This window comes from Halichoeres trimaculatus, unplaced genomic scaffold, assembly GCF_033239565.1.
Source record: "Halichoeres trimaculatus isolate MK-OKI-2021-1 unplaced genomic scaffold, fHalTri1.1 fHalTri1_scaffold_22, whole genome shotgun sequence".
NCBI lineage: Eukaryota > Metazoa > Chordata > Actinopteri > Labriformes > Labridae > Halichoeres > Halichoeres trimaculatus.
In genome coordinates this window covers 22,063,132-22,078,233 of record NW_027437200.1, presented here as the reverse complement: position 1 = coordinate 22,078,233, position 15,102 = coordinate 22,063,132, and the positions used below count along the sequence as shown (strand labels likewise).

The 15,102-nt window shown below is 38.9% G+C and overlaps 1 protein-coding gene across 1 annotated transcript; it reads left to right on the top strand.

The window, feature by feature from the left end:
* Positions 1 to 540: 540 nt before the first annotated feature.
* LOC141811152 (protein mono-ADP-ribosyltransferase PARP14-like) lies at positions 541 to 14,121 on the top strand. The gene is made up of 15 exons (XM_074699094.1): positions 541 to 801; positions 2,369 to 2,502; positions 2,900 to 4,966; positions 5,269 to 5,508; positions 5,586 to 5,810; positions 5,910 to 5,976; positions 7,698 to 7,844; positions 7,974 to 8,033; positions 8,389 to 8,565; positions 8,663 to 8,801; positions 8,895 to 8,950; positions 10,492 to 11,211; positions 11,317 to 11,450; positions 11,544 to 11,721; positions 13,507 to 14,121. Exons 1-15 carry the CDS (start codon positions 627 to 629, stop codon positions 13,785 to 13,787), a joined length of 4,800 nt encoding a protein of 1,599 aa, XP_074555195.1. The 5' UTR covers positions 541 to 626; the 3' UTR covers positions 13,788 to 14,121.
* The last annotated feature ends 981 nt before the right edge of the window (positions 14,122 to 15,102 follow it).

The following is a 15,102-nucleotide window of genomic DNA, read 5'->3' as shown; positions in this document are numbered from 1 at the left end:
AAACTAATGAAATTTTGGCAAATTTTAGGGAACTTTTCACATTATTTAAATCTATTTTTTTATGTAACTTTTTTTTTTCAAAATTTTTGAAAAAATTAGCAAAATATTGAATTGTTTTAAATTTTGCATTTTTTTAATGAGTTATAAATATTTTCAAATGTATCATAAATAAAATAAAAATTAAGACATCACAGTTACAATTTTATAAACACAAAAACTTCTGGTTTAGTTATTCACTAGATTTTTATTTTATTTTTTTTCCTGTTTTAGAATTTTACACACTTCTTTTACTTGAAGATAAAGTAGATTTTGTAGCTCCTAATCCAGGTGAGCTGAAGCAAAATGACTCTTATGAAAGTAAATGTTGCTGACCCCTGATCTAAAGACACTGACGCAGCGTTTCTCAAATGTTGGAAAGATTTCAGCCCAGCAACACTTTGCTCAAAGAGAGGAGAAGCAAAGAGGAAATCTTGTGACGTATCAGAGGACGTAATCGAACGCATCATGCGCGCGCAGCTGTCACTTGTCACAGACGCTCAGCTGAGCCTCAGTGACAGAACCCGCTCCTAACTAACCGGACATGAGTTAATATAAGAGAAAAATTAAAGAGCCGACGCTGCAGCAACATGGAAGATATTTACCAGTTTCCAGTTTACTTCGACTGCAGCAGTCTGGACGAGGAGAAGAAGAAGAGGGTCGAGACCTACTTTCAAATCCGGCGAAAGTCCGGAGGAGGAGACTGCAGCTCGGTTATTCACATTAAAGATAATGTTTATAAGATTGTGTTCAAAGACCGTGAAGGTAAGACATCATTTGTTATGATAAACTGAGTCTGAAACATTATTTTTCTTGGTGCAAGTCTGTTGTGCGCATGAAGGTGAAAGTGAAAGTAAAATCTGCAATGACTAAACATTTTCTCAGTGAAGTTCACTGATTTAAGAACTAAATCAGTTTTTTGAAAGCCTTTTCAACCATCAATATGATTTTCTTACATAGCCCATCATACGTCGACTGTTAAGTATTTAATAATAATAAATGAAAAAAGAAAACATTGTACGGTACTTTCACACTCACATTTACTCAGTAAATAATACCTTTATTATAGTGCGTCAAAGTGTTACTGGTCACAAAAAGTCACGTGATAGCACAGAAAACATGTGGAGCATGTTGTGGTACAAGTATTTCTGGTTATCACCGCATCATCACATGATTTCATTCATGCTTAAGGTATTTATCAACAAACTGAGCCATTTACACAGATTGACAGATAATATGGACTCATGCATTTAAAAGACCTAAAGCATATGGACAAAAAATATAGATATGCAAAATGAATGAAAGCAATACTTTTTAGATTTATTTTTATTTTATTTTCATTTTATTAACTTTTTAAACATTTGTTTAAATCAGGATAATACAAACTTCTCCATGTAAAAGACCTTAAGCAGATAAAAGAAAAATATACATATATGCAAAATAAATTTAATCAATATTTTATTTTATTTTATTTTATTTTATTTTATAATATTAAATTAATTTTTTTTTCATTATTTAAAATAAGTTGATTCGGACTTTTGCATTTAAAAGACCTTAAGCAGATAGACAACAAATATGAATATGCAAAATGGATGTGAGCAATACATTTTTTAAATAAGTTAATTAATTAATTTCATTGTATTAAAATATTTAAATTAAGATGATATAGAATTTTGCTTCTAAAAGACCTTAAGATTATATATATATATATATATATATATATATATATATATATATATATATATATATATATATATATATATATATATATATATATATATATATATATGCAAAATGAATGAAAGCAATATTTATTTTATTTTTGTTTCTATTATTTAAAATTAGATGATTTGGACTTTTGCACTCAAAAGACTTTAAGTAGATACAAAAAAATATGAATATGCAAAAAAATGTTAGCAATATTTTTTTTAAATGTATTTTATTTTTAAATTTATTTTATCTTGTTTTATTTTTTCTATTTTGTTGCAATTATTTAGTTGGATGATAGATGTAACACAATATTAATATGCAAAATGAATGTAAGTTATATGTATTTTTAATTAAGTATTTATTTTTCTTTATTATTTTTATTTTTTTTATGCTTTTGCAGACAATATCTTTTTTTCTATTAACTTTGCAGTGTTAAATCTAGTGAAACTCAGTTGTCATTTGCTGTATTCACATGTTTCACAGTTTCTAACTTGCGATTAAAATGCATTTTTTTTGTATCAAGGGCTTTTAAAAAAAATTAAAATAAATCCCTCAACTTTTTATCATCATGTAAGGAAATGAGACAACACTCCTTCACAAGCGACTTCTTTTTTTGCCTCAGCTCAACAGAGGGTCCTGCAGAAATCTGAACACCTGTTGGAGTTTCCTGGTGGTCCTTTGGTTCTGGTTGTACAAGGAAGTCCAATTTGTCAAAGAAAGACAAGAAGCCTGAATCAAGATGTTTCTTCAGTGCGGGTTAGTGCAGACATTTTTCTAAAATAGTGCCTCAGTTCGAATGAAATGTTAAACTTTTAAGTTTTATGAGTTTTTTTGAGAGATAGATAGTGATATCAAGGGGGCAAGTGAATAATGATGTGCAGTCAAGGCTACGATACGTTTGGTGTCCCATTTAACCAACCTAAACCGGCACCCAAATTGTTGTTCCCTTTTGTACTTTACTGTTTTAGAGTTGAAATGCCAGTTTGAAAACATGTGCCCCACGTGTCCTCAAAGTATGTGGCCCTTGATCAATTCCGACACCCATTCAAGTGAACCGACCTTCAATTCCCTGTATCTCCCTCAATCCACCATGCTACTTCTTCCAATGATGACATCTGTACTGAAGGTGATCTTGTGTTTTTCTTTTTCACAGCAACAACAGCAGTCCACTCTTGAGCCAAGCCAACCCTCAGTTGTTGGAGAATATGAGCGTCACCTTGAGCCGCACCTCCTTCGTTACCTCCAAAGTCCCAAAGCAAACAAAGAACTAGAGGAAGAACTTGCCTCTGTTTCCTGCTCTGCCAAGCTTTACCCAGAGGAAGGAAAGGTGTTGGTCCAGAGTTCGGCTCAAACTGATGCTGCTAATGACGTTACAGATTGGAAAGCCGAGGTAGACCAAGTCTTTGATAGCTACTTCTGCTACCATGAGGCTGACCCTCACAAAGTTAAGGCTTTGCTGCAGACCTGTGACTCTGCAGGTGAGGTGAAGGTGTACAGTGAGGTTGGCTCGGCTGTTGTGGTTGGGAAGCAATTCCAGGTGAACGCTGTGTTGAGGGCCGCAGAAGAATTATGCGTTAAACGAGGTGCGACTAAGAAGCAGACTAGTCGGCGACTAGGCAAGGCCAAACTCCGCCTCCTCTGGAAAGACATTGAGCACAATTTAGGGCTATATTTTCCTGAGGTGAAAGCCACCCAAAGCGATGAAGGTCAGATAGTTTTGGAAGGGGCCTTGGATGACATTCTCAAGGCTGGAGAAATGATCTCCAACATGGAGGAGCTGGTCTCAGAGAGGACAGTGTCTGACCTAAGCCTACACTTTTTGGCTTTTCTGAGGAAGGCTTATGGGGAACCAGGGCTGCTGGGTGAGTTTTTAGGGGTTCAACACGAAGTGGAAGTAGAGTTACGAGACGCAGAGCTACAAATCTACACCCTCTCTGCTGATAAACTTGATGACACAGAAAGAAAACTGCATGAAAAGTTTAAGGAAAATAAATATTCCCTCCCAAACTGCTCCGCTGTGCCTTCTGAGCTTCAGCAAAAGCTTAAGTGCGAGGCAAATGAGATGAACCAAGGGCAATGTAAGGCTCAGGTTGTGTTTGGCTTAGACAACAAGGTGCACTTACTCGGCCACGCGAAAGAGTTCGAAGCTCTGAGTGAAGTTGTTGAGCAGTTTATTTGGGACCGGGCAAGCATCGAAGGCAAAGTGGTACTCCCATTCCCAGAGCTGCTGCAAGAGTTACCTAAACTGCTGCGGCTGAACGGGTTAGACTACTCTGGGGTGACCATTTTCCCCCTGACATCTTCCTCTGAGCCCATGGTTCTGCTGGAAGGTCCATCCAGCAAAGTGACGGAGGTCAGGAACAGGCTGGGTCCGTTTCTGGACTCTCTCGTTAAGGACAGATTCACCATTGACATGCCAGCAGCAGGAAAGTACTTCCAAAGTTCGTCTGGAAGAGAAAACATTTTGAGTGTTGCTGAATCCCATAAGTGCCTCCTACAGCTTCAACAGCAACCTCATATTTCTAGGAAGGATCTGGCCTCTGGTCCAGTCGCTACTTACAGCCTTCAAGGAGGGATCCAGGTTCTGGTGCGTCTTGGCGACATCACCAAGCAGGATGCTGATGCTTTAGTAAATGCTGCCAATGAAAACCTTGTTCATGGTGGAGGGGTTGCCTGTGCACTCAGTACAGCAGGCGGCCCTGCAGTGCAGCAGGAGAGCAAGTTGTTGGTGCAAGCTGGGAAGATTCCCACAGGTAGTGCCGTCGCCACCACGGGTGGGAACTTGAAGTGCAAGGTGTTGCTGCATGCTGTTGGGCCTGTTGGTGGAAGATCCGGTGGTAGAGAAAGAGAGTTACTGGAGAAGACAGTCCAGTCTGCTCTGAATTTGGCAGAATCAATGGAGTTAACCTCCATAGCCATGCCTTGTATCAGCTCCGGTCTGTTCAGCGTTCCTCTCCATGTGTGCGCTGAGGCCATCGTAACCGCCGTGAAGAAATTTGGCAATCACGGAGGCAGAAGTTTGAGAAAGATAGTCTTAATTGATCACAAGGAAGAGGTAGTGAGGGCAATGCAGGAAGCATGCAACAGGATCCTCCAAGGAATCACCGTGGGAAATGGAGCCAGTGCATCGACACAGGATGCAGCAAGAGGAGCTGCTGCCGGACTTCCTGGTGATGGCATTCGTGTTGAGGTCATTCAGGGGACCATAGAGACCCAGCAGGTGAGAAACTTGTATGGGATAATGTCCAATGAGTGGGTGGTGATAAGGGAAGGGGGTGCAGGCAACTGAAGAGGAGTCTTAAACCTGACGTTTTGATTTACGGAAAAGGCAATCCTAAAGGCAATCCTAAAACTTGTGCCATTAATCAACCCACATTTTGTCGGTCTAACCTTTGCCAATCTTGCACAAGTCTATCCAGAGTGGCACCCTTCATTCCACCAGTTTCTACCAACTTAAATTCCCCAAAGGAAGGAGGGTTTTAAAGTTTGAACTTTGATTAAGCACAGTGTCGCGTTCTTCAGGTGGATTGCCTGGTGTGTCCAATGGTCGGCCATGATCCTCTGTCTTCACGTGTTGGAAACGATTTGTTCTACAAGGCTGGGGCTCAGCTGGCAAAGGTTAAGTTTAACCAGGCAGCAGGGGGAGCTACAACACCTGGTGACATCGTCATAGTGGAGGGCTTGCCTTCACTCCACTCTAGAGGAGTTGCCTTCCTCAACCTCGTTCCCTGGGATAATCACCAGAATGGGAATGCAGTTCAGGTGAGTCTGACCTACATGGGTCCCTTTTTGTTGTACACTGTCTGGTTTGTTTACTTTGACGTCCTTGTGTCTTAAAGGTCCTGAGGCAGGGTGTCAAAAAGGTCTTGGCCTCCTGTGGGATTAAAGGGTACAGATCAGTGGCGCTTCCAGTGCTTGGGACTGGAGCTGCTCTACGCTTTCCTCACAGTGTAGCCTCCAGGGTGCTACTGGAGGAAGTCCAAGTGTCTGAACGGACTCGCGTCAACGCAGCAGCTTCCCTTGTTCAAATCATCATTCACCCCAACGACAAAGAGTCAAGCAAGGTAAAACTCTGGAAAGGGGTTGAGTTTTATGAACCTTTACTCAGCTCTTGCTGCTGGTTTGGATTTTTGGTGGCTGAATGAAACTCTTTGTTACCTCAGGCTTTCCAAGCTGCCCAGGAACAACTGCACCTCAGAGGATTCACAAATGATGCTAACCCCAAACAAGGTCAGTGACAAGCAATGACCTGTTTTATTTCCAGATGTTAATTTAACACTTTTGTTCACAGTTTTCAAGCCGGCAACATTTGTTTTAAGGCAGCATGGGAAAAAGGCTTATGACCAGTTATTGCTATGAGGTTAAAAGGCTGAAGGTTTTACTTCCTGTCAATTTATTTGCTTTTACAGTGTTTACTATTGGATAAGGTAGGGCTGGGTGATATATACAACAGAGAAACACGCCACTCCTTTCCTATTGGTCGAAAGTACATCACCTCAGCCAATCAGAAAAATCATACGGTTGGGAGTTAGTGAGTTTTAACCTATTTGTGACTTTTGATGTGTTTGCATACAAGTGTTGAGTGCATACTGTTGTTTTTGTGTTTTGTGTGTCAGAGCAATGAGACAATTAAAAAATTTAATTCAAAAAAATTTAATGATAATACCAAACGTTACCCCCAAAATCCCATAATATTAGAGGTAGACCGATTTGGACATTTGTCTCTATCGGCCATCGGCCGTATTTTCTTTTAAAAAGCCGATTTTTGATCCGTTGTATAAAATGACGCAATTTTTGATCAGGCACAAAAAAGATGAGCACCTCAAACTTGTGGAACCACTTGGATACATTACATACTTTTGTTCAAATTATATTAAAAAGTTTAAATTTCTTTTTTGACATTTTAAGAAGAGTGTGAATGTTTACTACTGCTTGTTACATTGTGTGTTTACTCAGACAAAATATTTCATTGTTTTGAAAACTGAATAAATGTTCAGAGGACTGGACACGACTTGTTGTAATAGATTTCTTTTAGTTGCTCAGAAATTGCTGCGTTTCACAAAAATGTGATAAATATATATTCATTTAACAATCGGCCTGAATATCAAATTGGAAAAATCGGCTATGCATATAGGCATCGGCTGCCCAAATTTGGAAAGCATCGGCATCGGCCCCCCAAAAAACCCATATCGGTCGACCTCTACATAATATTCCCTCTAGCGCCACCTAAGCACTCAAAAACACACTAAAACTGCCCTAGCAGGCGGTAGGAATGTCGTAGAGAGATGAAACCAGCGCTAGGGTGGTGGTATTTTTTACCTGTCTTGCACAGGAAACTGGCAATTTGCCTTTCAAAATAAGATTTCAACAATTTTTTTACCCTTTCTGCAAAAACGATCTCCTCCGAAACCATAAGTGGTATCGGCATGGGATTCGCTTACATGACAGACTCGACCCTGCTCTACAAAATTTCTTGTGAAAGTTAGTATTTCAGACTCGGTTTTCAAATGGCAAACCCTCAAAGTCGGCAAACCTCAAAGAAGCACTCTCAGCTCCCTCAATGTAAATACATGGGTTTTTCATTCCTGCCCATGCAGGCTGCCACATTTGGGCCTCTAGACAAAAAAAGTAAAAGTTGCACAGGTTTGGAAATAACATTAATGGATTGCTGACAAAATTTTCTACAAAAATATTCTATTTTTTACACAGATTAGGTCAGTGTTCTGGCCTATATGACAAGTTGTTTCCATAAATTTTGAACATAAATTTCACTCTTCACTGTGCTGCAGTTGATGATGTCACACACTGATTTGGAGTTCCATCTAAGTCAACATATTGAGATAAATATTGTATATCGTGACATGGCCCAAAAATATCAAGATATGGATTAGGAATCAAATTGTTTTAAGTACTTGAGTTTTGATTTCATTTTCTAATCTGCTTGATTTTAGCGACCTTTTACCGCCACGTCTCCATGACCAACGACGGGGTCACGGCCACGCTGGGCGGAGTCAGGCTTCAGATGGTCAATGGCGACATCGTCCATGAGACCACTGACGTCATTGTCAACACAACAGATTTCTCCCCCAACCAGTCAGGTATCATTAACAGATGTTTTTTAAACGTTTTCATTGACTTTACAGAAACAGTACCTGACATGTAGATTACTGTACTCTGAACCAACCCGGGTAAGACCTGATCATAACTTTAAGCTTCAAACTCTGCAGGTGTGTCCAAAGCCATCCTGACTGCAGCAGGGTCCACTGTTCAAGCAGAGCTGGCCAGAGGTTGGTGGGATAGTGGACTGATCTTGATTTCTTAAAGTCTGTCACTTCTCGTTTACGTTGTCATTAAGTTTCAGTTTCTTCTATGATGTAGCAAAATACTTCTAACTTTTCAAAATTCTTAATTTTTTTTTTTTAACTATTTTTTTTATTTTGGCAAAACACAAATTTGGGACACTGTTTTTTGGTGTATTCCCTTCTGCCCTTTTTGCTCTGAGGAACATGAGTCGTAGAAGTTACTTCACCCCCTGTTTAATTTTCTATAATGAAGTTTTGTCCACATCTTGTTTATTTTACCCATCTATCCAGCTCAAATAAGACTTTCGCCTTTAACTTGGGTTGTTTCCTTTTTCTTCAGTGGGAATTCCAGCTGACTGCTATCACACCACAGGACCTGGATTGCTTGGCTGTAAAGAAATCATTCACGCTAGTTTTAGGCGTGACCCTCAGGTATTCAGGAAAAACTGCAAGAAGATACTGAAGCAGTGTGAGACCAAAGGCTTCTGCTCAGCAGCGTTCCCAGCAATAAACACCGGTTTGTACTGACAGCATAAGAATATTCATGTGTGAGTGTGTCTGTTAGCTTTTACGGGTTGTTTTGTATCATGGTCAACTTCACATTTTCTTTTCAGGTGCCGCTGGCATGGACTTAAATGCAGCGTGTAAAGCCATGCTGGATGGTTTGACATCAGCAATAACAGACCTGAAACCAAATTCCCTGTCACTCATTCGCATTGTCATCCTGGAACAAGCCGTCTTTCAGGCTTTCAGGTCAGAGACGAACCTTACAACAGTTAAAGCAAAGTTGCTGCTTCAGTTTTGACTTCATGGTCCAAACTTATGTCATGAATCGTGTTCTCGCAGATCAGAGCTGGAGAACCGCTTTGGACAGACAGCGACTCCCCACCTCACCTTAAAAGGTTTGTTTCTTTGAAATTATCAGTAATTAGCAATTTATTCTCTTTTTTTGGTTTGTAAGACATGATATCGAGTGAGCTGGTAGTGAAAATGTAAATCAGAATCTCGAAAGGGTGAGCAAAAAGAAACACAAAACGGCAGGGTAGCGTTGTATCTCCTTGTGGCTATTGATTTCAGAATTTTGGGAATAAATCAATATTTGCAGTGAATTCTTAGAAGCCTGAGAACCCTGAATTAGCGTGGAACTCTAAGTATTGTTACCAAACCTTTTAAAAAATACCAGCAACTTTTATAGTTCTATTATTTTTCCCCAAAAGACACTTTTTCAGAACTCTGCTTTTTATAAATTCACGTTATTTTTTTATTTATTTAAAAAAGTCTTTTTTCAGAATTTCTTTTTTTCCAAGTTTGAACTTTTTTTCAGATTAATGTTATTTTTTCAGGATTCCAACTTTTTCAGATTTTTTTTAATATGAATTTTTTCTCAAGATATTTTTTTTCCAATACATCATTAATTTCAGGATTAAAGTTTTACAAGAATTTTATATATATATTTTAAATTGGATTATAACCTTTTTAAGATACTGAAATTTTTGAAATTAAATGCTTTCAGATAAATACTTTTTCTAAATTCAGTTTTTTTTTTTTCAATTTATGTGGTTATGACCCTTTTTAGAATTTCTTGTCCTAAATTGAACCTCTTTCAGTTTAATGTCTTTTTTCAGAATTCTTTTTCAGAATTTTTTATTTGAATTTTTTGTCAGAATTATTTTTTTCCAATACATTATTTTTTTCGAAATTTGCCTTTTTACAGAAGTTTTAATTTGTTTTATGCAAATTTTTATTTCAGGATTATAATCTTTTCTAGATACTGCCATTTTTGGAAATTAAATGCTTTCAGATAACGACCTTTTTCGGAATTCAGAAGTCTAACTTTTTCTGGGTGCTATTTTTTTAGGGTTCTAACATTTATTAGGATTTAACCTTTTTTTTTTAGAAATTTCCTTTCCTTTTTTAAATTGTTTTAATATTTTTTAATTTATATTTTTATTTTATATTTTCTGATTTTTTAGCTTAAAGTGTATTATAAGGATTCAAACTTTTTCAGAATACTATTTTTTTATGAATAAATAATAAAAAATCTTCTGAAATGTAAGTTAGAAAAACATTGAGAAGTCTGGATCCTTTGAAAAAGTCAAAAGGATAAACAGAAACATCTTTTGTTGGCTGGACTCTGAATTGATTGTTTATTTTTTCTGGTGGACCAAATCTTTGAACATCCAATGTTGAATTGCAGCGTCCACCTCTTGATAGCTATGAAGAAGTGTTTCTAACAAATACATTGTTTTCAGAATCGTCTGATGACATCTTGACACTTGTAAGGCTCAACATGTTTGTCCAAATAAAAAAAAACTGTTAACATAAAGATGGTCTCAGATTGAGAAACAATCTATTTAAATTAATTTCTCTGTATGATTTCCTTGAATGTGAGATTGGATAGCAAATAAGACACATTTTCACACCAACATTTGTCGTTTCACAGAAAAAGCGAAACAAATACTCAAGAAGTTAAACATCAAGAAACAAAGAACCTCCCCAGCCTCAGCAGCACAAGAACAAACCTTCCTCTCATCCAAACCGCCTCCAGCTGTGATAAGTGTGATCAGCCGTGGTAGTCCAGACACCGTAAGGACCATCAAGACAGATCTGGAGGGTTTCCTGCAGAAGCAGCTGTTGGAGAGGAGGGTGGATGTGTGCGATTTCTCCAGGCTGGAAACCATGGAGCTGGAGGCAGTGCTGGCAAAAATTAGCATCTTAGAAATAAGCCTGGGGTACCAGAGACTTCGAGGATCTGTGGGGTCGGATGGAAACAGAGCAGGGAATGCAGCTAGAGGGGCAACTCAAGATCAGCCAGCAGAAGAGGTCTATGTGCTGAAAGGCCTGAAAGAGGACGTCCTCAGCGTCACTGAGCTGGTGCACAACGCAATCCACAAAGCACTTGCAGGAGACATCCAAGACAAAGACGAAGCGATCCTGGCTCTTTCTACCCAGTGGTCCATTATGGATCGACTCAGTGGCACCTGGCACGAGCTGAGCCTGCATGAAAACTACTTACTGGAGCAGGCGCTGTTGAAAGAGCAGGTGTCAGAGATTGTTTCAGCACCAGACGGCACGAAGGTGACAGTAAACATCAGAGCAAGACAGGCCACGAACTGGACAACAGGCGAAACATACGAAGTGAAACGAAACCATGCTGAAACAAGTAAGTCAGATCTCAGGATTTCTTAGTTCTTATCAAACTTCTATCACCAGATTCTAAAACTGATTAACTCATCAAAAATGCTCATCTGTGTGACTCTGTCTTCAGTGTTAGAGTTGCCACGTCACTGGGAACCAATGGGAGAGGAACTTTTTAAGAAGGTTGAGCTGCAGTCTACCACAAAGGAGTACCAGGATGTGGCCCAAGGCTTCCTCAAAACAGCCAGATACAACATCTGTAAAGTAAGAATGGTTGCGCAAAAACTGATTTCTACCCTTGTACATTTGAGGAACTGGTACTCAAGATGAACTGATCATTTTCTCTTTTCTTCTCAGATTGAACGTGTGCAAAACTTGTACCTGTGGCACGCCTTCACCATATGTAAGCAGCGAATTCTCGCCAAGAATGGTCCAGCAAAGCTCGGAGAGAAGGTTCTGTACCACGGCACATCTGCAGAATCATGCTACTGCATCGAAAGAGACAAGTTTGACCGGGGCTTTGCAGGAACTAACGGTGAGAAGTGTGGTCATAGGTGGCTAAATGAGGTATAACATTGATAGTCAAGAGTAAGAATGCAGAAGTCTTGCCGATTAGGTAAAGGTGATCACCTCCTACTTCTTGGGGCACTTGGCCAAAGCTTCATTTCTACCAAAAGAACCTGGGACTTTTCCTTGCAATAGCTCATCGCCAGGAAATTTGAAGGTCCTGTCTTTTTCTGGGTTTCCACTAAGGTCTAAGACCTGTGGACATTTGGCTGTCAGCACTCCACTTGGACAATCTGCATTTCAAGTCCTTACCCCCCAAACATTACACTTCCAAGAGGTCATCATTTCCAGCAGGGGTCTTTTGAGAAGCAAAGAAGTAACTTGCACCTAATTTGTATGGTCCCTTTGTAAAGCTTAGTTCCTTGAAAAAGGCCTTAAGTCCGTGGCAGGAACACTTTGAATGCCTTCAGAAGTCTCATACCTTCTTTCCACCAGTGTCTAAATGAGGTGTAACATTGATTGTCAAGGGTAGGAATGTGCAAGTGTTGCCGATCAGGTAAAGGCGATCACCTCCTACTTCTTGGGGCACTTGGCCAAAGCTTCATTTCACCAAAAGAACCTGGGACTTCTAGTTGTAGTGTCTCATTTTCAAGGCATTTATAACTTCCTGTCCTAGGACAGGTCTTAAGACCCTTGGTCATTTGGGGGATTTGGGAAAGAGCCTGATGAGTACTGTCACCACTCCATTTTTTGGAGTATTCAGGGCAGCAAGTCCCCATCCCAAAGACCCTGAACCTAAAGGACTACTAAATTCAAGAGCTAAACTTACGGCAGGGGTCTGTCAGAAGCAAACAAGTCATCTGCACTTCATTACGATGGTCCCTGTGAAATTCTGAGTTCCTTGAAAAGGCCTCAGGTCTGTAGCAGGAACTCACAAAGTACCTTCAGACATCTTGGTAGCTTAAGAAAATCCTGCAGCGTAATTGCACCTCCTTAGATCCCTGTATCTCTAGGATGTATAGTCTTTCTCTTAAAGGAGAAGGACAGGTCTTAAGACCCTTGGCCATTTGGTGGATTTGGGAAAGAGCCTGACGAGTACTGTCACCACTCCTTTTGTTGGAATATTCAGCGCAACAAGTCCCCATCCCAAAGACCCTGAATCTAAAGGACTACTAAATTCAAGAACCAAACTTACAGCAGGGGTCTTTCAGAAACAAACAAGTCATATAAACTTCATTTCTAAGTAGGGATGTGTACAGATTTAGGTACTTTTAAAGGTTCCAACTGAATTATGTCAAAAGTAAGGAGTACCGATTCACAAAAAATCAAAAGGTACCATGTTTAGTCAATTTTTCAAGCTGGACATAAACACAGCAATGCAAGTTTATATTGAAGAATAAATATGTCAATAATTTAAAAATACTTTTTTGTTCAACAAATTGATATTTTTTATCACATAAACACAAAAAAGTACTAAAAATTAGTACCATTCAGAACAGAATGCAAGGTACCTGGCATCTGTACCGTATCATTTCAAATGTGAAAGGTACCCGTCCCTATTTCTATGGTCCCTGTGTAGTTCTAAGTTCTTTGAAAAGGCTAGCTTAAAAAATAAAAAATCCTGCAGCAGAATTGCACCTCCTTAGGTCCCCGGACTTCCTGGATGTACAGCCCCCCAAGAGGAACCTTCTAGGGGGTCAGTTTAAATGGGATTCCTGCACAGGAAAAATTACAAGTACAACTTTGAAGTTCCTTGAGAAAGTTCCCATGGTGGATACAGAACTGAGTACTTCTTCTGTTTGGTTTATTACAGCTGCTCGATACGGAAAGGGCGTCTACTTCGCAGTCAACCCAGACTACTCAGCGGGGGGATTTGCACCAGCGGATCCATCAGGCCTAAAGCGTGTGTACGTCGCTCGTGTCCTGACCGGTCTTTACACTGTGGGCAATCCTTCATTGAAAGCTGCCCCGCCCCGAGGCTCGGATCGCTCCGACTGCTTCGACAGCGTGGTGGACAACGTGGCGTCGCCCACCATGTTTGTGGTTTTCCACGATGACCAGGCCTACCCAGAGTACCTCATCACCTTCAAATAAGAGAGGCAAAGTCCTGACACTGTGAAACGAAATGAAATAGTGCTTTTCTCTTATATTTGATACGGTGTTGAATGCAGTAATAACATTCAGCGCAATCTCAGTTTAAAAAAAAAAGAGTGATGTACAATCATTATTTAAGGTTATGGGTGTGTTCTCAGCAGTTACACAGTGAAGTCTTCATTTTACATCCTAACACTCAAGTGTAAAATTTGCTTAAATTCTCTTTCTGCTAACATAAAAAACAGGTCAACACAGGTTTTAATTATGCTGTGATCACCTTGCGCACTCAGGTGTGGGTTGGTGTGTTGGGGTAGAGGGTTGTATGTTGATGCATGTGTATAAATAAAGTCTGATTGATTGATTGATTATCTATCGCTGTGCCGGACTGCACAGGCACCCACATGTTGTTCTTCTCTGTCCAAAAGGCACATACACACACACACACACACTCACCGACGGACAGAGGCAGAGACTCACTGAGTTTTGGCAGCTTTCCAGTTGTAATTTTGTCCAAACTTTTAATTCTGAAGGAGAACAAAGGGTCACAGTGCTAGAAAAGGCACAAGTCTGTCTGTGTGTCTGTTTCTTTAAAGGGGCTGTGAGTCCCAAATTTTGAGACTCCAGGCCAGAGGGTGGCGCTGCAGCCTAATTAACACTAACATTGTATTAAATTTTATTTATTTATATATTTGTTTAATTATTAATTTATTCGTTTCATGGATTTTTGTGCATTTATTAATTCTCATTGTTTATTTATTTTTTAACTTATAATTTATTTATTTTGTGGCTCTTTTTTTTTACTCTTACAGTTTATTTTATTTATTTATTTATTTATTTATTTATTTAATATCACATTTTATTTGTTATTTTATTTATTTATTTTGTGGGTTTAATTTCTTTATTCACGCTTACATTTAATTTAATTTATTTATTTATTCAATTTTTTTTGTTATTTATACTCACATTTTATTTATTTATTTATTTATTTATTTTTATTTTCACATTTTATTTGTTTATTAATTTTTTTATTTTGAGGGTTTTATTTATTAATACTCACATTTTACTCTGTTTATCTTGTGGCCCTTTATTATTGCTCACATTTTATTTATTTATTTATTTATTTATTTAGTGGCTATTTATGCTTACATTTTTTGAAATTTATTTTTTTAGTTTATTATTTTTGTTTTTGGTGGCTGTTGCGCGGTAAGTGACTTTTTTGACCAATCAACAGTCGGCAGTGTTGTAGCTCCACCTTCTGGGGTCAGATCGGTTCAGTCTGGCACCTCTACAGAAGGGTCCCAAAAAGTGGGGACGG

Coding starts and splice junctions, on each gene's coding strand:
- LOC141811152 (XM_074699094.1), top strand. CDS start 627: ATGGAAGATATTTACCAGTTTCCAGTTTACTTCGACTGCAGCAGTCTG. Junction 4,967..5,268: donor GGACCATAGAGACCCAGCAG/GTGAGAAACTTG, acceptor CGCGTTCTTCAG/GTGGATTGCCTGGTGTGTCC. Junction 11,722..13,506: donor GGGCTTTGCAGGAACTAACG/GTGAGAAGTGTG, acceptor GGTTTATTACAG/CTGCTCGATACGGAAAGGGC.